The sequence below is a fragment of the Corylus avellana genome, chromosome 2 (genome assembly GCF_965113065.1).
Source record: "Corylus avellana chromosome 2, dhCorAvel1.hap1.2, whole genome shotgun sequence".
NCBI classification, from domain to species: Eukaryota; Viridiplantae; Streptophyta; class Magnoliopsida; order Fagales; family Betulaceae; genus Corylus; species Corylus avellana.
The window spans coordinates 15881412-15903452 of NC_142491.1; the positions used below are offsets into that span (position 1 = coordinate 15881412).

The following is a 22041-nucleotide window of genomic DNA, read 5'->3' on the forward strand; positions in this document are numbered from 1 at the left end:
TTCTCACTTCTCCCTCTTCTCTTTTCGCCAGCACAGTTGTAAAAAAGACAATTACCGGGTTGCTTCTGAAAAATATTAATCACTGGTGATTAATTTATTTATTTTTATAAAGGATGTTTGGAAAATAACTAACTCTCAAAGAATGGTAGCTATGTAGAATAACATATTCTTCTCCCGAAGAACATTGATTTGGTCAATTTTTTATTTTTATTTTTTATGGGGCATGTAAATTAAACGTGTCTGTCATGTACCAAAAGTGCCTCCATTCTTTATTTCTTCTTCTACGGACCAATAATTCAAAGTTCAAACCAATCCGCAGCCAGCATTATGATAAAACGTTTAAAACGTTTGTGAGAAATGATGGAGGACAGCATTATAAAGTTTTAATATTCTACATATAATAATATTTAAAGGGGACATTCCTTTTCCCAGATCTGTAAATTGAAATTAAAGATTTCCAAGATCTAATTATAATTATAATAGTAGTTATATTCTGATTTCAATAAATGCGATTTTAAAAATTATGTTTTTGAAATCGTCACTTTGTAAAATTACACAGGCGTTTGGTAAAACATGTTAAAATTGTATAAAATTTTTTTACGATTTTAAAATTTGCATTTTTAAAATCGCAATTTCAAATACTCCAAAATTATGATTTAGTTTAAAAACGCACTCTCAAACGGACTCTTATCTTTATACGATATTTTTCATAGGATTCACGTGAATCACATATTTTTGATGCATTTCCTTCAAAGTTGAAACTATTACCCCTATTGTACCTTAATTGCCAATAACTCCTTCACAGCTAAAACGTACGAAAACATGTCTTCTAAGCGAAGTAGGGAGTGGGAAAGTCATGTCCAGTTGCAATCACTACGACGCTACTGGTACTGCACCAATGAATTCTTCTCTTCTGCTACTAAATTCTCTCACCGCTCACCATCACTCTTAAAAGCCCCAAACCGGAACGCCTCTTTTTATGATTATTCTGACTAAACAAATTTGAAATTTAAATGGAATACAACATACATAAATTTGCCTCGCTTTGAAGTACCATTAAAAGATAGAGTAGAAAGATTAATAATTTACGGCGGTTGTTAATGATTTACGGCGAGAAGAGTATGGGATGGTGGTGAATGATGCAAAAATTAACTTACAATAGTTTTCCAACTGAAAAGTAAGGCAAAAGTAGAGACCACTAATAAGAAGTTATCATTAAAAGATAAGAGTACAAAGAGTAATAACTTACAGCGAAAAGAATATGTAAGAGTATAAGATGGTAGCGAATGATGCAAAAATTAGCCTACACCAATTTTCCAATTGAGAGGTTAGGCAAAAGTGGAGACCACCAATAAGAAATTATCATTAAAAGATAAGAGTACAAAGAGTAATAATTTACGGCGAGAAGGACCATGTAAGGGCGAGTACAGGATGGTAGTGAATGATGCAAAAGTTAGCTTACAACAATTTTTCAACTGGGAGGTAAGGTAAAAGTGGAGACCACCAATAAGAAGTTATCATTAAAAGATAAGAGTACAAAGAGTAATAATTTACGGCGAGAAGAACCATGTAAGGACGAGTATGGGATGGTAGTGAATGATGCAAAAGTTAGTCTACAACAATTTTTCAACTGAGAGGTGAGGCATGCAAGTCGCCAAGCCAATGAAGTGGCCGACAAATTTGCTAATCTTTCATTAGAAAACTGAATTGAGGGAGAATGTCAGCTAACAATAGGATAGGAGTGACCGTATGAGACTATGATAGAAAAATATAATAGTTACAAAAGAAAGATTAAAGTAATCATAAAAGAATATAGAATAAAGAGAAAGTTTTAAAAAATAATATTTAAAAAGTTAAAAAAAAAATATTTGAATAAAGAAGAAAAAGTAGCTTTAATTTAAAGAAAATCTACGAAAGAATATGAGAGTGACCTAAATCTACGGCTAAGAAAAAGGTTGATACAAACACTTTGAGAGAATCCCTTAAAAAAAAAAAAAAAAAAAAAAAGTTTTTGAGAGGAAATTAATAAAAGAAAACAAGTCGTCTCAAGGGTAACTCAATCGGCTGTGAACACCATTTTTATGAAGTTGAGATCACTAGTTCAAATTCTCTCTCTTTCTTTTTCTTCTTCTTTTTTTTTTTTTTTTTTTTTTTTAGAGGGTCAGCAACTCATATATATATATATATATATATATATATATAGAAGAAACCAAGTAATACATACAAATCACAAAAGAGAAATAGAGACATTTAAGTAGCGACCAGCCTTCCCATTCCCCAACACCAACCATTAATATTCATTTTCGAAACTCCCAGCCATGTCTGCAAATTCTTCCTTCAAACTCCAACCCTCCTCCTCTTCCATTGATGATCACTCTGCATCTCCTCCATCAAAACTCCCACTAAAGCCCATCCCCGGCAAATACGGCCTCCCATTTCTCGGACCCATCAAAGACCGCCTCGACTACTTCTACAACCAAGGCCTCGAAACCTTCTTCCGAACCAGGATCGAGAAACACCAATCTACCGTCTTCCGAACCAATATGCCTCCCGGCCCTTTCATTTCCTCCAACCCCAGAGTCATTGCTGTTCTTGATGCTATCAGCTTTCCCATACTCTTCGACACGTCAAAGGTTGAAAAACTCGACGTTCTCGACGGCACTTACATGCCCTCCAAATCCTTCACCGGCGGCTACCGTGTTTGCGCCTACCTCGACCCCTCCGAACCCAACCACACCGTTTTCAAGCGCTGGTTTTTCTCTCTTCTCGCCGCCCGCCACCACAGCTTCATCCCGCTCTTCCGAAACTCCTTGTCGGAGCTTTTCATCAACCTCGAAGATCAGTTATCCGACAAACCCGGGGAAGCATACTTCAACACTCTTAGTGACAGCATGTCCTTCAACTTCGTGTTTAGGCTCTTCTCTGATCGAAGCCCTTCCGACACAAAACTCGGATCGGACGGTCCCAAACTGTTTGACATGTGGCTTTTTGTCCAACTTGCGCCGTTGATGACACTTGGGTTATCCAAGTGGCTAAACTATCTTGAAGATTTGTTGTTGCACACCATTCCTTTACCATCATTTCTGGTGAAGTCCAGATATAAGAAGCTATACGGTGCGTTTTATGAGTCAACGAAGCCGATTTTGGATAAAGCGACTGAGGATTTCGGGCTTAAAAGAGATGAGGCTTGCCATAACCTAGTCTTCATGGCTGGTTTCAATGCGTACGGTGGAATGAAGACGACGTTTCCCGGTCTGATCAAGTGGGTCGGATTGGCAGGAGAAAAGTTACACCGGCAGTTGGCTGATGAGATCAGGACCGTTGTTAGAAATGAAGGTGGGATCACTTTATCTGCGTTGAATAAGATGACTTTAACGAAGTCAGTTGTCTACGAAGCATTGAGGATAGAACCTCCGGTTCCCTTCCAGTACGGGAAGGCAAAGGAGGATTTAGTGGTCCACAGCCACGATGCTGCTTTTGAGATCAAGAAGGGGGAGATGATCTTCGGATATCAGCCGTTGGCTACCAAGGATCCCAAGATTTTTGAAAACCCGGAGGAATTTGTGGGCCATAGGTTTGTGGGTGAGGGAGAGAGGCTGCTCAAGTACCTTTACTGGTCGAACGGACGTGAGATTGATGATCCAACGGTGGGGAATAAGCAGTGTCCGGGGAAAGATCTGGTGGTTCTATTGTCTAGGGTAATGTTGGTGGAGCTTTTCCTCCGTTATGACACATTTACGGTTGAGGCTGGAAGGTTGCCGTTAGGTTCATCGGTTACGTTCAAGTCGTTGACCAAGGCCACGGGGAGTTGATCTTGGTCAACTATATATAAACCCTTTCTTTCATATATAGTTTCACTTATCATGTTGTGTGGAATTGAAGTAGTACTTGAGTTTGCATGGAGCTCAGCTCATTTGATCATTGTAAAGCTCTTCCCATTGTGCATGTCTTTCTTCTTTTATTTTATTTATTTATTTATTTATTTTTGGGTTGATTTAAAGAAAAGCATTTGTGTGATCAATTTATCCTTGAGAAATTTGATTTACCTGCTCATAATATACATTGCTTTTTATTTTTCATTCATTCAATTCAAGCCTTTTTTTTTTTGGTGCATGATTCATGAGGATTGATTTTTTTAGTAAAAAGAATAAGCCACGTAAACTTTGAAATGAAAAAAAATAATAGAGTAAGGTAAAACGCATGATTCATGAGGATTGATTTTTTTAGTAAAAAGAATAAGCCACGTAAACTTTGAAATGAAAAAAATAATAGAGTAAGGTAAAACGCATGATTCATGAGGATTGATTTTTTAGTAAAAAGAATAAGCCACGTAAACTTTGAAATGAAAAAAAATAATAGAGTAAGGTAAAACATTACTTGCCACACATGATTTGTCCTCAAACAAGTCATATCACGTCGGCTCAGCTTTTATTTTTTGTCAAGTTGTACACGTACGTGGGTTATATGTATTTTACCTACTGATCGAGATCTGGGATTGAGATTCATTGTCAAATAATTTTGTAGCAATTCCGATAATAAAACTTTGGAATATACTTGCTCACCTCGGGCCGGTGACCAAATGATGGGTTCATGCTACTCTTTGTTGGCCGGGGCCCAAATCAAAAGAAGCATAAACAATTGGCTAGGGTCACCCGTGACCCATCATGATTATTAATTTCATACTAATTACCTTTTGTTATATATATAAAAAGGGAAAAGGATCCTCTCCATTTCAAAATCCCTCCATTTTCTCCATTTAGTGTATTTTGAAGGGTAGTGTTGTCCAAAAGTTTTAATGATGGTAGTACAATAAATGCAATACCCTTCAAAATGCACTAAATGGAGGAAATGGAGGGATTTTGAAATGGAAAGGATCCTATTCCCAGAGAATATGAGATTATGTGAGAATGTTTCCAAAAATAAGATTGGAAGCGATCCATTTATCTAGAACATATGCACGAAAGTTGGCACATCGAAAAACTTTCAAAGCATTTTAACTTTGAAAGAAAGAAATAACTAAACTAATATTAAAAATACAGTTAACAAAAGTCCAAAAAAAAAATAAAGAAAGGTTGTTAATAGCCAACACAACCGGGCATCACCTACCAACATAAGCTTATGCCAAGCCACCTCTCTCTCTCTCTCTCTCTATATATATATATATATATATATAGAGAGAGAGAGAGATATATATATATATAGAGAGAGAGAGAGAGAGAGAGAGAGAGAGGTGGTTTCCAATATCGATCGTTGTGTTCATATATATATATATATATATATATATATATATATATATATATATATATATTGATTTGCTTTTGTCTTTGTGCCTGTGGGAACAGTGGGATTACTAATATATGTAAATCGCACCCCACCGAGAACGTGGGTATCACTGTACCTAACCTTCTCTGGCCTCGCTCAACTGCCCCCTTTGTCACATATCCTATATTAATATTAGATATAACCCACTGTTAATTACCTGCATTATCTATATATATATATGTAAAATTTCCTGGAGAAGTCTAATTCAGTTGTCTGAGTCTCAAAATAACACCGCCGCCCCTTGAATAGAAAGCATGCATGCAGGGGGACGTTTGAAGTTTGAAGTGGGAATTACGTATACGTGAAGGTTTTGGTAGCTTAGGTAGATCTATCATATCCTTATGAGGACCTTATATACTATATATGTTGACCAAGTTTCCACAGTGCGGAAAGCGACGACCATGGCTTCCGTGTACGTAGGCTTCCAGTTGTAGCACTAACATCATCCATCGTCTTCCTCAAATTTCCTCACCTTGACTGTACGTTGACCACTCACCACTTCTCCCCACATGGAAAGCCCATCAATCCCCAACCCTAAACAAAGAGTTTGTATATATAAAGAAAGATATCTATATATATAATGTTTTGTTTAGACATAATTATCCCAGACAAGAGTGAAAAAAAGAAGCAAATAATTACTCTCAACCAGCTGTCACATCTTTTTTTTGGACGAGAATTGAGAGAAAATAGAAGGGTTACGGAACCCACTATTCAACAATAATTGAGTTCTCATATCCACAAAAACTACACAAACACTGATAAAGAGATTTTTGGGTCAGGATTTTGTGATGGGTCTATATGTTAAACTATAAGTTGTTCTAAAAGCATAAGTTTATAGGAATAAGTAAATTAATTTAATTACTTAATTATTACTTTAACACTTTTCCTCACGTGTGGGCTCAAGTGAAGCTCAACACATAGAATATCTAATTTAAATGGGGAGTTATTTGATGGAGTTAAAGTTCGATCCTATGACCTTTGGCTCTGATACCATGTTAAATTACTAGTTATTCCAAAAACTTAAGCTTATAAAAAAAGATAAATTTAATCACTTAATCATTATTTTAATATATCAGACTACACAGAAGGCAAGTTGCCATCATTGTCTTCCTCAAAAAAACCCTAATCTATTACATCCTGGCCTTATGCTCAATCATTGGGCCTTAATGTTGGGCTCTAGCTTTTGCCTTTGTTACTTCCTTTCAACCAATCAATAAGGCTTCAGGCCCAAGAAAGGGGGTTTGAAAAGCCATGAGGCTTAAAGAGATAAAAGGTGCTTTCCAAAGTTTACTCGGCTTTAGTACTTAGGGTTCGTTTGAGATTGTAATTTTAAATGTGCGATTTAAAAATGTAATTTTTAAAAATGCAGTACAATGTTTAGCAAAATTCTGATTTGATCTTTAAAATTGAGCCTTTTTTTTTGAAAAAAAAAACCTCCTTATTTGCGATTTAAAAACATAAAAATTTGCGTTTTCAAATCACAATTTTTAAAAAACGCAATTATAAATAATCAGTTTTTTACGATTTGGTTTAAAATCACATTTTTTTGTCTATAAAATCGCAATGCCAAACACACTCATAAAGAAGTAGACAAGTTATTAGAATTGTCCTTATTTTCTATTACTATATAAAAATAAATAAATAAATAAAAAAATTGGTTATGCAGTTGTATGTTGTAAAAAGTTATGAAAAAATATAAGGAGAAAAATATAAAAAAGCCCTCCAAACTACCAGTCGTTTTTGATTTAGCCCCATAATGTTCCAAAAGTGATAAAGTAGCCCCCCAAATTACCAAACTATTGTATTTTGGCCACTCTGTTAGTCAGAACCGTTAGTTTGGACGGAAATTGCAAAACAACGTCGTTTTGTTACAAGTAAGTTACTATAATGCCCTTTTATGAAAAAAAAAAAAATTGGGAAAAATATAAAAAAGCTCCTCAAACTACCAGCCGTTTTCATTTTAGCCCCCCAATGTTTAGAAAGTGATAAAGTAGCCCCCAAACTACCAAACAGTTACAATTTGGCCACTCTGTTAGTCATTACCGTCAAATATGATGAAAAATTTAAAACTATGTTGTTTTGGCAAGGGTAAGTTACCAAAATGCCTTTTGAAAAAAAAAAATCATATTAAAACAAGCAAGCAAAACGGTGCCGTTTTGCTTGAAATTAGGGTTTTCTTACACTTACCAAAACAGCGCAGCTTTGGTAAGTGTTAGGAATTAAAAAAAAATAACCCTAGACCCCACACAGGTGACCCACGAAAAAACCCCCAACCCCAGTTTATCTCTCTCCCCAAAACTGTCGGCCACCACGTCGTTCTATCTTTGGCAGCCTATAAATCTTACCCATAACTCAATCTTTTTATTGTCCTTCATGGTATAGCTATTGGATCGGTGTTGTTTATCCACGAACGTGGTTTTTTTGTTTGATTTCTACAATGGGTAATAATTTTTCGGTGGCACTTTGTTGGCCGGGGCCCAAATTAAAAGAAGCATAAACAACTAGCTAGGGTCACCCGTGACCCCATCAGGATTATTGATTTCATACTAATTACCTTTTGTTATATATATAAAAAAGAGAATAGAAGATTATGTGAGAATGCTTCAAAAAATAAGATTGGAAGCAACCCATTTATCTAAAGCATGTGCACAAAAGTTGGCACATCGAGAACTCACCTCGGGTGACCAAATTATGGGTTTGATGCTACCCTTTGTTGGCCGAGGCCCAAATCAAAAAAACCATAAACAATTACTGTCTAGGGCCACTCGTGGCCCCATCATGATTATTGATTTCATACTAATTACTTTTTGTTATATATATATATATAAAGAGAATATGAGATTTTGTGAGAATGCTTCCAAAAACAAGATTGGAAGCGATTTATTTATTTAGAGCATGTGCACGAAAGTTGGTACATCGAGAAACTTTCAAAGCATTCTAACTTTGAAATGAAGAAAGAGCTAAACTAATATTAAAAATACAGTTAACAAAAGTCTAAAAAAATATAAAGAGAGGTTGTTAATAGCCAACACAACCAGAAGAACATCACCTACCGACATAACCTTATGCCAAATGATTATATATATATATATATATATATATATATATTGAGAGAAAGAGAGAGGGAGGTGGTTTCCAATATCTATAGCATATAAGTTTGTGTTCATATATATATATTGATTTGCTTTTGTCTTTGTGCCCGTGGGAACAGTGGGATTACTAATATATGTATATCGCACCCCACCATGAACGTGGGTATCACTGTACCTAACCTGCCCTGGCCTCGCTCAATTGCCCCCTTTGTCTCATATCTTATATTAATATTATATATTACCCACTGTTAATTACCTGAATTATATATATATATATATATATATATATATATATATATATATATATATAATTTCCTGGAGAAGCCTAGTTCAGTTGTCTGAGTCTCAAAATAACACCGCGCCCCTTGAATAGAAAGCACGCATGAAGGTGCGTTTGAAGTTTGAAGTGGGAATTACGTAAACATGAAGGTTTTGGTCGCTTAGGCAAAACCAGGAAGATCTATCTTATCCTTATGAGGACATTATATATTATATATGTTGACCAAGTTTCCACAGAACGTAAAGCGACGACCATGGCTTCCGTGTACGTAAGCTTCCAGTTGTAGCACTAACATCATCCATCGTCTTCTTCAAATTTCCTCATCTTGATTGTTGACCACTCACCACTTCTCCCCACATGGAAAGCCCATCAATCCATAACCCTAAACAAAGAGTTTGCATATATATATATATATATAATGTTTTGTTTAGACATAATTAGCCCAGACAAGAGTGAAAAAAAGAAGCAAATAGTTAGTCTCAACCAGCTGTCACATCTTTTATTTGGACAAGAATTGAGAGAAGCAGAAGAGTTACGGAACCCAGTATTCAACAATAATTGAGGCCTGATATCCACAAAAAGGGATCTTACTTCTATGCTGTCGTTACTAAAGCATATATGCCGTTAAAAAAATTAAAAGATGAGGATTTAATTAAAGTAATTGAACGGTTCTGTTTATCATAATAAATACCAATAAATAACTGAAGTGATGAATGAAAGAAAAAATTAGTATTTACTATGATATTTCTGTACCCTTCAATTACTTTAATTAAATCCTCACCCTTCAATTTTTTAACAGCATGCATATTGTTTTAACTATAGCATATAAGCGGGATCCCACAAAACTACACAAACACTGATAAAGAGATTTTTGGGTCAGGATTTTGTGATGGGTCTACCAGACTACCACAGCTTGTGAAAATGAAGGCAAGTTGCCATCATAGTCTTCCTCAGAAAACCCCTAATCTATTACATCCTGTCCTTATGCTCAATCCTGGGCCTTAATGTTGGGCGCTAGCGGTTGCCTTTGCTAATTCCTTTCAGCCAATCAATAAGGCTTCAGGCCCAAGAAAGGGGGTTTGAAAAGCCATGAGGCTTAAAGAGATAAAAGGTGCTTTCCAAAGTTTTCTCCGCTTTAGGACGTAGGGTTTGTTTGAGATTGTAATTTCAAATGTGCAATTTAAAAATGTGATTTTTAAAAATGCACTACAGCGTTTAGCAAAATCCTGATTTGGCCTTTAAAATTGAGCCTTTTTTTTTAAAAAAAAAACCTCCTTATTTGCGATTTGAAAACATAAAAAACATGCGTTTTCAAATCATAATTTTTTAAAAACGCAATTTCAAATAATCAATTTTTTTTATGATTTGATTTAAAATTACATTTTTTGTCTATGGAATCTCGGCACTCATAAAGAAGTTGACAAGTTATTAGAATTGTCCTTATTTTCTATTACCATATAAAAAAAAAAAAAAAAAAAAAAAGGTTATGCAGTTGTATGTTGTAAAAAGTTAAGTAAAATATAAAATAAGAAAAGAACAGTGAAAAGCGAGAGAAAGAGATTAGAGAGATTTGAGGTAATTCGACTTTGGAAGCCTATATTCACCATTAAAAAATGCCTTCAGGTCTACATTTTTATTATATTAAATTGAGTGATATAACTCGGTTACATCTTCTATTTATAGAAAAATGTTTGTAGGTATTAGGTAAAGTAGACTATATATAAAGGTAGAGATTGAAATGTTGGTAGGTAAATTGCCACGCAAATGTTTTTATTTAAATTTTTAAAAAATGGCACGTGTGCACCTTTAAATAGTCTGTACCTTACAACTCAAAATTAACGCAAACCCAACCCATTTGATTATTGGTATATATGCTACGAAGACTGAAGTACTTGGTCAAACAACCGGCAATTCAACAAAGCTTGAGTCAAACTGTGAAAGGAAAGGGTTTATCGTTGATCCAGATCGATCAACTCCCCGTGGCCTTGGTCAACGACTTGAACGTCACCGATGATCCCAACGGCAACCTTCCAGCCTCAACCGTAAACGTGTCATAACGGATGAAAAGCTCCACCAACATTACCCTAGACAATAGCACCACCAGATCCTTCCCCGGACATTGCTTATTGTCCACCGTTGGATCCTCAGTCTCACGTCCGTTCGACCAGTAAAGGTACTTGAGCAGCTTCTCTCCCTCACCCACAAACCTATGGCCCACAAACTCCTCCGGGTTGTCAAAAATCTTGGGATCCTTGGTAGCCAACGGCTGATATCCGAAGATCATCTCCCCCTTCTTGATCTCAAAAGCAGCATCATGGCTTTCGACCACTAAATCCTCCTTTGCCTTCCCATACTGGTAGGGAACCGGAGGTTCTATCCTCAATGCTTCGTAGACCACCGACTTTGTCAAAGTCATCTTATTCAACGCAGATAAAGTAATCTTCCCACCTTCATCTCTAACAACGGTCCTGATCTCATCAGCCAACTGCCGGTGTAACTTTTCCCCTGCTAATCCAACCCACTTGATCAGACCGGGAAACGTCGTCTTCATTCCTGCATATGTATTGAAACCAGCCATGTAGAGTAGGTTATGGCAAGCTTCATCTCTTTTAAGCCCAAAAACCTCAACTGCTTCATCCAAAACCGGCTTCGTTGACTCATAAAACGCACCGTAAAGCTTCTTATATCCGGATTTCACCAGAAATGACGGTAAAGGAAAAGTGTGCAATAACAAATCTTCAAGACCGTTTAGCCACTTGGATAATCCGAGTGTCATCAACGGGGCAAGTTGGACAAAAAGCCACGTGTCCAAGAGATTGGGACCGTCCGATCCGAGTTTTGTATCGGAAGGATTTCGATCACAGAAGAGCCTAAACACGAAGTTGAAAGACATTTGTTCGCTAAGGGTATTGAAGTATGCTTCCCCGGGTTTGTCGGATAACTTATCTTCGAGGTTGACGAAAAGCTCCGACAAGGAGTTTCGGAAGAGCGGGATGAAGTTGTGGTGGCGGGCGGCTAGAAGAGAGAAAAACCAACGCTTGAGAAGAGTGTGGTTGGGTTCGGAGGGGTCGAGGTAAGCGCAAACACGGTAGCCGCCGGTGAAGGATGTGGAGGGCATGTAAGTGCCCTCAAAAACGTTGAGTTTTTCAACTTTTGAAGTGTCAAAGAGAATGGGAAAGCTGATAGCATCAAGAACAGTAACAACTCTAGGGTTGGAGGAAATGAAAGGGCCGGGAGGCATATTGGTTCGGAAGACGGTGGATTGGTGTTTCTCTATTCTGGTTCGGAAAAACATTTCCAGGCCTTGGTTGTAGAAGTAGTCTAGGCGGTCTTTGATGGGTCCTATAAAGGGCAGGCCATAGTTTCCGGGGATGGGCTTTAATGGGAGTTTTGCAGAGCTGGACGAGGAAGAAGAAGAATTTGCAGACATGGTTAATGGCTTAATGCTTGGTGTTGGACTAGTAGGCTAGCTGAATGCCGGTTGCTAATCAATTTGAGTGTCCTTGGCCTCTTGCTAACATATTATATATAGGGTAAAACAAAACAGCACCGGCGTGCATGGCACCTGGGCCCCACCTCTTTTCTCTATTCATTTCCCTCTCGCCTCTCGACACGCTTTGGTTTTTCTGTCAACTTTTTTAGCCGACGCGCTATTCCTTATCCAACACAATGTTCATTTGCTGGTTTAAAAATGAAAGTGTGTATTAAAATTATAATTTAATCAAAATTTAATAGTGATTAATTATAAGTTTAATAATAATTTTAAGAGTTATACCATTTTTTATAGAGATACAAGAAAAATTTGTAGAATTATTTCTTACAGGGAAAGCAAGCGGACATGATTTTTCATTGGCTACTTTGCTGAGAAAACTGTTTTAGTACGCTTTAGTCGGGGGAGGAGCTAGAATTTTACTTTGGGGAGGCAAAATTTAAAAAATAAAAAATTTGGTGGAGGAGAAAAATTAATTTTTAAGGGAATATTTATATATATATATATATATATATATATATATATAGATAGTACCTTAATTAATTGCCAATAACTATTTTGTAATGTTAAATGTGTAATATTTTGTAATGTACGTTTAAGGTGGTCCCAAAAAATAATTTTTTTTTTTTTTTTAAATTATATATAATAACATTACAAAATATTACACGTTTAACATTACAAAATAGTTATTGGCAATTAATTAAGGTTTATATATATATATATATATATATATATATATATATATATATATAGGAGGTAATAGTTTGAAGGAAATTAATGCTTTAAAAAATTGTGATTCGCGTTTCAACAACCCTCTAGGTAATTTGTACAGCTAAAGCATCTGAAAGTGTCACATTGTGAAGAGAATATATTCTATTCGGTCATGGCAGAAAATATGAGTTTTCTGCCCTCCAATAGAAGAAAGACACTTCAGCTAAAGTATAAAAATTGCACAAAAATTGTCTACAACAAAAACACTAGATTTTGAGCTTCAACGGAGAGAGAGAAATGAGAGACTTCAGCCTGAGACCGGCCGTGGGTTAGTAGACCCAAGCCAGTCTCGGGCCGGACCAGCGTGCCGGTCCGCTCTTGCTCTCCGGTGCTCTCTCTCTCTTTCTCCGGCGACATTTGGTATGCCGGTTCGCCTCTTGATTTCTGGTGCTCCTTCTCTCTCTCTCATTCTCACCGGCGGCAACAAAGAACCAAAGCAAAGAACCAAAAAAATTTCTGAGTCACTGAAAAGTCAGATCAGATAATTGAAATCTAGTTTTAAAAAATTGTGTGAAATTTTGTGTTTCAATCTCGGGTTGTAAAACCCAGATCAAGTTTCAATCTGGTTGTAAAACCCAGATCAACTGCTCTCTCTCTCTATACATTTCCTGGCCACTTTTCCCCTCCCCAAAAACCAGGAAAATGAAAAAAAAATAAAAATAAATAGGTAGTCTCTTTATCAAGTATACTGGGGCAGTTCAAAACCCATGTGATCTTCTGCAAGCACAGCACATCGCCATTTCTAATGTGTGTGTGAGAGAGAGAGAGAGAGAGCACTGCGCAGCAGAGAAATTTTTTTCTCTGCTGCTGCATGTGTGTGTGAGAGAAAGAGAACACTAGGCAGCTTTTTTTCTCTGCGTGTGTGAGAGAGAGAGGGAGCACTAGAGAGGTTTGGGCTGAGCTCCGGCGTAATCTCCAGCAACTCTGGCTGGGCACTGGCGAGGTCTCTGCTGCCGTCGGAGAGAGAGGGAGAGGGAAAAAATGAGGGGTTTTGTGGATGATGGGAGTTAATCCTGTGTTTTTGTTCTTATTTTCTTAAGCTGCAATTGGTGAGGTGGCAGCATTTGAATGGAAGGCAGATGAGTTTTCTGCCACGACCGTATAGCAGCACCTCTCCATTGTGAAATATAATTAGTATGGTAATTCATTTTATTTACATCTCAGAAATCCTTAATCATTATAGGTAATGGTGCACCACCATAAGTCATCATTTCTGATCACCAACTGTCAATTTAAAAATATATAAAGTCGTTAGAGCATGTCCATTTTTTTCATTAAAAGAAAATTTCGATCGTTGAAAAAATGGCAGCATACTATAATATATATTTCTTTTCAGCACCAAATGCATACATATATTAGAAATGCCACCTACACAGTCAAAAGGAAATACGTAGAGAACTTATCTCTTCTGACTAGATTGAGTCTCGTCCAAGCTAGGATTCATGATAATGGAAACCACCTGTATACGCAAAATTAGGTAGCATTAAGTCAATTACTCAACATGGGCATGTGAAGGGTCTAATAATAGAAGTATTTTAGGATTAAAATAATTTAAGATAATATGTTATTTTTATAGATAATATTAGAAGTAGGGATAAGAATTTAAATATTAAAGATAAGTATTATTATTATAATAGTTTATTCTATTTAGTCTTTTATTTTCACTATACATTGTAATTGTCTATTTAAAGACATTAAGCTCATAAATAAATTAAGCAAAATTAATCCAAAACCTTGAATTTGAAAAAAAGTTTTAAATTTCCTTAAAATTTAAAAGATCTAGGTTCTCTCAAAATTTAAAGTCTAGATTTTAAGGCGAGTAATGATCATAGGAACTATTAATTTTTTTAATTTTTTTTTCCCTTCATTATAGCCATTTTTTCTGGTGGTAATAAATTACGCCGGAAGTCATTGTTGGACATTGGCATTGGAGGTTAAGTGAAGTTGCAGTCACTGATTTTCTATTAGAAATTTGATTAGTATTGCATTAGAACTTTTATTTGTATTTCTACCACCATTCGGACAATTTTTTGTTGAAGTAGTTTGAATTAGTAAACCTCGATTGACATGGTAATAAATTACGCCGGAAGTCATTGTTGGACATTGGCATTGGAGGTTAAGTGAAGTTGCAGTCACTGATTTTCTATTAGAAATTTGATTAGTATTGCATTAGAACTTTTATTTGTATTTCTACCACCATTCGGACAATTTTTTGTTGAAGTAGTTTGAATTAGTAAACCTCGATTGACATGGTAATAAATTACGCCGGAAGTCATTGTTGGACTTTGGCATTGGAGGTTAAGTGAAGTTGCAGTCACTGATTTTCTATTAGAAATTTGATTAGTATTGCATTAGAACTTTTATTTGTATTTCTACCACCATCCGGACAATTTTTTGTTGAAGTAGTTTGAATTAGTAAACCTCGATTGACATGTTTATCAAGGTTCAAGAACTTCAAGTAAACAATGCAAATGAATATAAATATCTTTCTCAATTTTCTTTGTAAGTGTATGAAGAATGACAAGATAGGCCAAATATATTTAGACAAAAGATTAATACAACGTTCAGTGGTAGGTGATCATGAGATTACACATTCAAGATATAAAAGCAAGAAGTTATTAAGTTGGATTGCATTGGAGATGATGATTTGGTTTTCCCCATTTGATTCATTTTGGTTTTGGAGCGGCTGATTCTCCTGTTGGTTCGTCGTATTCATAGCATTTCTGCATCGTATTCATAATTCATAGCTTGATTGAAAGCCTAAACCGATTTCTCTCAGATAATCCAATTAATTAGATACACAAAGAGAGGACAGTTTTCTTTAATTATTCACATATAACTCAAGTTCCCATTAAAGAAGAGTTAATTCATATGGAAACCACTTCTATTAGTTAACCAACAAAATTTAATAGGATTAGCAGTAAGTAATGATAGAACATTAATAGTGTTTAACAATTTATCATATATGCCATTAAATTTTTAGTGTACAATGAATGAGTTGTTTACAATCGTGTTGGTATTTAAAGGATGTAAGAAGTAGCAATATTTGAAGCATTCGAAAGGAATCAAGCCATGGAAGTAGAGAAAATGAGTAATTTACACTTTTGCTTGTCTTGGCTTTGTGCATGACTCAACTGCTAATCACCAATGCCTACAACCCTGACAACTACAAATATATCGTTCACATTCAAAATAGGTTATCAAATCATACTCTACAAGTTTCTTGTAAGTCCGGATCCGGAGATGGCCAAGTTCTTGGCCTCCATCGTATCTCTCTGGCTAAACAGTTCCAATGGGAGTTTTGCATCAACAATCTTCGGACCACATACTACTTCTGCCAACTGTCGTGGGTAGGTAGACATCAAATCTTTGGTGTTTTCTCAAGTAAATGAGGTTTTCTCTATCATAACTGTGCACCATTGGGAAATCATTATGTTCAGGAGTGCTTTTAGTGGGCCAAAAATGATGGAATATACTTGTCCAATTTTTCGACTAGAAAATATATTTTACAATATAAGTGGGAACACTGATAAGCTTGAAGGCAAGCAGGTCTATTATAATGAGGTCGGACAACTTTGTTAATTTTCTCTAATAAATAAAACGAAAAGCACTTTATGATCCCAACGTTTTGAAGGTTTTACTCAATACCATGGTGAATATGTATTGCTATATATGAGAAGGAAAAAATGAAATAAAACATTTGAGTACCTTTTCTTTTTTTTTTTTAAATAAATGTGCAATTTGGTTATTTAACATATTTTTATGTCCAACCTACAACAGCTAATTAATAGATGGATGCAATAAAAGATCCGGTGGTAATAAATGTGCAATTTAGTTATTTAACATATTTTTATTGTCTTGGCTTTGTGCATGACTCAACCGCTAATAACCAATGCCTACAACCCCGACAACTACAAATATGTCGTTCACATTGAAAATAGGTTATCAAATCATACTCTACAAGTTTTTTGTAACTCCGGATCCGGAGACGGCCAAGATCTTGGAGACCACGATACCCCTCTGGCTAAACAGTTCCAATGGGAGTTTCGCATCAACAAACGTCGGACCACATACTTCTTCTGCCAATTGTCGTGGGTACGTAGAAATCAGATCTTACATTAGATCTTTGGTGTTTTCTCCACTGAACGCGATTTTCTCTATCATAACTGTGCACCATTGGGACAAAATCATAATGTTCAGGAGTGCTTTTGGCGGGCCAAAAATGATGGAATATACTTGTCCAATTTTTCGACTAAAAAATATATTTTTACATATAAGTGGGAACACTGATAAACTTGAAGGCAAGCAGACCTATTATAATGAGGTCAGGCAACTTTGTTAATTTTCTCCAATAAATAAAACAAAAAGCACTTTTTGATCCCAACGTTTGAAGGTTTTACTCAATAACATGGTGAATATGTATTGCTATATATGAGAAGGGAAAAAATGAAATAAAACATTTGAGTACTTTTTTTTTTTTTTTCTCATAAATGTGCAATTTAGTTATTTAACATATTTTTATGTCCAACCTACAACAGCTAATTAATAGATGGATGGATGGAATAAATTGGCATTGAAACTTCAAAATAGGATCCAAATAAAATTGAGCTGTACTATTTTTGCGTCACAGTTGATGGCGCTACCCATGGTAATAAATCCAACCTCCTTACAATTATATATAGGAATATGACATGTGCCTTGTCCGTAAACATATAAAGTTGACAACTTTTTACCCGATTATGGTGGATCTTGCGTTAATCCATCTTATTCTTTCAACACTTATCTTATCTTCACACACGCACGTACACACAAGCAATATATATATATATATATATATATATATATATATATATATATATAGAGGTCTTCCTGTGCCTTTTTTGTGCTTATTACTCTTTTCTGGTTAGCCTTTATTTAATAAGCAGAACTATTTTTGACTTTACTACCATATAATTTTAGGGTCACATGTGCAATGGTAGGAACTATTCATTTTTTTTCTTCTTCATTATAACCATTTGTTTTTTTTGGTAATAAATTACACTGAGTTTGCCGGAAGTCATTGTTGGCCATTGGCATTGGAGGTTAAGTAAAGTTGCAGTTGCTGATTTTCCGTAAAAGCCAAATGTTGAAAATTATTTTTAATTAAAATTTCGATTTTTTTTTTTTTTTTGGAAAAAATGCTATTTAGCATTCTTAAGTATTCATCGTCTAATTAATATTCTTTTTTATGTGGCACATTTACATCCACTTTTAAGAAAGAAAGAAAAAAAAAACCGAAAGACAAAAGAACAAAGGAAATGGTAAGAGGCGTTTAGATGGACGCTTAAAAATGCTACTCTTTTATTTTTTTAAATGATTTTACTGAAAACAAATGGAGCTTTAAAGTAGGAAGATTAAACGTATCGATCCAACTAATCCAAGTAACTCACTACTCAGTTAAATTGTTCATACATGCAGGAAGGTTGAAGGCACAAAAATGCAAGAAGGAAGCACAATAATTTTGTTCTTCATCCATCTTACTCTTGGAGATAAAATCCCTATATGTATATACATGTTCCAGGCTTCCAGCCGCGTATTTAGAACATATTGCTCCATTATTTTACTCATAATTAAGAAAGTTGGAGGTTTTGAAGATAGATAAACATGCATAAAATTAGAACAATTTTTTTTTTTAATGGTAAATGTGTAATAAATTTTAAGTCAACTCGTGAACATTAAAAGCACCTTCAATGTATTTTTTATTTATTTTTTTATTTTTTTCACTTTTAACTCCTTAAGTTCATTGAAAAGGTGTTATAAACCCTTCCGTCGTTTTGCTCATAAAGTGAAAAATGGAATCTTATACTCTGTTCACTCTTGTTTTAATTTCATGTTCTAAAACAGAGGAAGTGAATCCTACGGTTTTCTGTCCTTTTCAAAATTCTTCTCATATGCGATATTTAATCGGCAATGGTATTAACTGTGTGGAGTAGCCCTAGTTTTTGAGTTTCAGAGAAACTAACTGACAGTAGACAACATGGAAGAATGCATTACCTCCACATGGGCCATTGAAGAATGAGTAGATTCCCCTAGGCTTCAACAACACAGGAAGATGCCTTGTCTTAAAATCCCTTTTGGAAGCCGTTTTTCTGTTCATCTCTCTCCTATATAGATGTTTTTGAACAATAAAACAAAAGAAAAGAGAGAAAAACTCTGCATAGTGATTTCAACACATTTTTCTTGCCCAGAAAAAAGATCCATTAAAGAATGAAAGAGATTTATTGTATTAAGCAGTTGAGAGAGATTTATACGTTGACACTGTATCCATATGGCCAACCTGTATTGCATTTTGGTGATACGATAACTCTCTCATATGTTGGCGTTCAGATATTCTTTGACACTGCTTAAATTGTTATGAAATATCTCCATATGGCCAACCTGTATGACACCCTTTGTTGATATGGTAACTCTCTTATATGCATGTGTTTTCTTTGACACGTATGGAGAGTATTATGAAGACCTGAGCAAGAGAGAGAGAGAGAGGGAGAGACTCACGGCGAATGGGAAGCGTTCTAGGCTGTTCATGCTCTACAGTCTCAAATGCAGCAAACTTGTTGTATTTGGAAGATGACCCACAGGCCACAGTCTTCAAGACTTTGGTGCTGCTTCTACTCAAACGAGAGAAAGAAGTAGACCATATTTACCAAACAAGAAAAAAAAAAAAAACATCATAACATCACACAATCCTTCAATTTTTTTTTTTTTTTTTTTTTTTTTTTTTGACTAGGAGAATTCTAAAAGGTTAAACGGTGCACCAAAATAAATTAAGATGAAAAAGATTCAGGGAAAGACAATTACAAACGAGATCAAATCAGAATGAAAAAACAATGTTCCTTGATCTTTTAAGAAACAAAGAAATATTGCTGCTATGTTTAGAAAAAGAACTATTATTTTGCTAACACAAGTTATTATTCTTTGTAGGTTCTTTTATGCTATGGGATATACACAAATTTGGAGCTTCTTGAACACTACGGGTTTCTACTAAACGAAAATTCCAACGACAAAGTTTTTATTCCTCCAGTTCTTGGCCAAAGGAGTTGTTGTATATGCATCAAAACAGAATGCCATCATTTTCCCTACGGTTAGCTTTGCAATTATGGGCAACACTTCCTCTGTCTTAGAACATGAAACCATAGGTAAACAGAGCATATGATTCAATTTTTTACTTTCCGGGCAAAACGGTCGGTATTGGGTTAGATTGACAGACGTTAGAAAATTGGGAGAAAATATAACGAAGGGAATTAAAACACCTTTTCCATGACTCAGAGAGTTAAAATTGAAAAAAAAAAAGAGGGTATTTTTAGTTTTCACGCGTTGACTAATTGATTTATTATGAATAAGGAAAATGGTTATATGGGAGGATCATTTCCACTCCTGATCCGAAAGAAAAAAGGAGATTCATAAAAACGAAAGAGTGCCCCTTCTATCAAGATGGGCCGTAAAACAAGAGTTTTACAGCATCCAATAAAAAATTGACACATAGCTTAAAACACCAACTAATATATACATAAAAACACCGGATCTTTTCCATTCTTCTTCCTCAACTGTTCCTTGGTTTCTTAGATTTTCTTTCTCGGTTTATTCCTCTCAGATCTTCCCATAGGCCATGGGGTGGTTCGGCCACCCCTGGCTGGCCATCTTAACTAAAGTGGGGTGGTTCGGCTACCCCGTATGGCCAAGATGGGGTGGCCAGCTACCCATTTTTTTTTTTTTATTAATTTTTGTTTATATTTTTTTAAAATTATAAATAATATTTTTTTTATTTTTAATGGGACACGTGTCCCATTTATGGCCCTAGGATTCTTCTAGGGCCGTCCTGGCCATCAATTGGATTTGGATTGAAGATAATCCTATTCCCTAATTCAGAGGGGTAAAAAGAAAAATAGAGAGAGAGAATTTGAAAACATTTTGTTTTCTTCATTAAGACAATTAAATATATTACAAATAAAACTCATATGTTTTAATTGTTTCACTTTGAGACATAAATAGAAAGTAAGAGAAAATAAAAAGGAAATTAAATAAAGAGAGAGAAAGAGAGAATTTGAAAACCTTTTGTTTTATTCATTAAGACAATTCAATGTGTTTATATATATATATATATATATATATATATATATATTTTTTTTTTTGACATGTCTGCACAAGAGGGGGATGGGGATTCGAACTAGTGACCTCCACTTCATTAAGTGTGGTCCCAACCGATTGAACTACCTCTTGGGGACCAATGTGTTGCATATAAAACCCTTATGTTTAAATTGTCTCACTAAAAGGCAAATATCAAAACATTTACTCTACTATTTAAAATGCCATGTGTCACAATTTTAAGCACTCTTTAATAGGGCTGGTTCACTCACAAAAAAAAAAGGGTTTAGGACACCTATCGCAATTCTTAGCATTCTCTAAAGCCAAAACTCTCTCTCTCTCTCTCTCTCTCTCTCTCTCTCTATATATATATATATATATATATATATATATATAAATGAGATATAAATAGAAAGTAAGAGAAGAAAAATAAATAGAAAGAGAAAGAGAGAATTTAGAAGTCTTTTGTCAATTAAATGCATTCCAAATAAAACCCATACGTTTTAATTGTCTGACATTGAGGGTATAAACAGAAATCAAGAGAATATAAAAAGAAAATTAGAGAGAGATAAAATTTGGGAATCTTTTGTTTTCTTCATTAAGATAATTAAATATATTACAAATAAAGCCCCTACGTTTTAATCGTAAAATTTCCCGAATTCAATGTAAAATTTGCAAAAGAGAAGTAATCAATTTGAATAAAAATAATATATAAGAGACACAAATGAAAATTGAAGAACATAACCACATGATAAAGATAAAAAAAGAAAAAAGAAAAAAGAAAAAAGAAGAGTTAATTCATATGGAAACCACTTCTATTAGTTAACCAACAATTTAATAGGATTAGTAGTAAGTAACTTTAGAACATTAATAGTGTTTAACCGTTTATTATATGGTGCCATTAAATTCTTAGTGCATAATGAATGAGTTTGTTTACAATCGTGTGAGTATTTAAAGGATGTAAG

At 35.0% G+C, this 22041-nt stretch overlaps 2 protein-coding genes across 2 annotated transcripts; one reads left to right on the forward strand and one right to left on the reverse strand.

Moving 5' to 3' along the window:
- The first annotated feature begins 2221 nt into the window (after window positions 1-2221).
- Window positions 2222-3971, forward strand: LOC132164170 (allene oxide synthase 3). Its single transcript, XM_059574611.2, has one exon. It carries the CDS (start codon window positions 2319-2321, stop codon window positions 3810-3812), a length of 1494 nt encoding a protein of 497 aa, XP_059430594.2. The 5' UTR covers window positions 2222-2318; the 3' UTR covers window positions 3813-3971.
- A 6601-nt stretch (window positions 3972-10572) lies between these two features.
- Window positions 10573-12169, reverse strand: LOC132167667 (allene oxide synthase 1, chloroplastic-like). The gene has a single exon (XM_059578679.2). It carries the CDS (start codon window positions 12122-12124, stop codon window positions 10664-10666), a length of 1461 nt encoding a protein of 486 aa, XP_059434662.2. The 5' UTR covers window positions 12125-12169; the 3' UTR covers window positions 10573-10663.
- Between the last annotated feature and the right edge of the window lie 9872 nt (window positions 12170-22041).

Bases quoted from the DNA above. Each gene is read 5' to 3' on its own strand.
- LOC132164170 (XM_059574611.2), top strand. From the start codon at position 2,319: ATGTCTGCAAATTCTTCCTTCAAACTCCAACCCTCCTCCTCTTCCATT.
- LOC132167667 (XM_059578679.2), bottom strand. From the start codon at position 12,124: ATGTCTGCAAATTCTTCTTCTTCCTCGTCCAGCTCTGCAAAACTCCCA.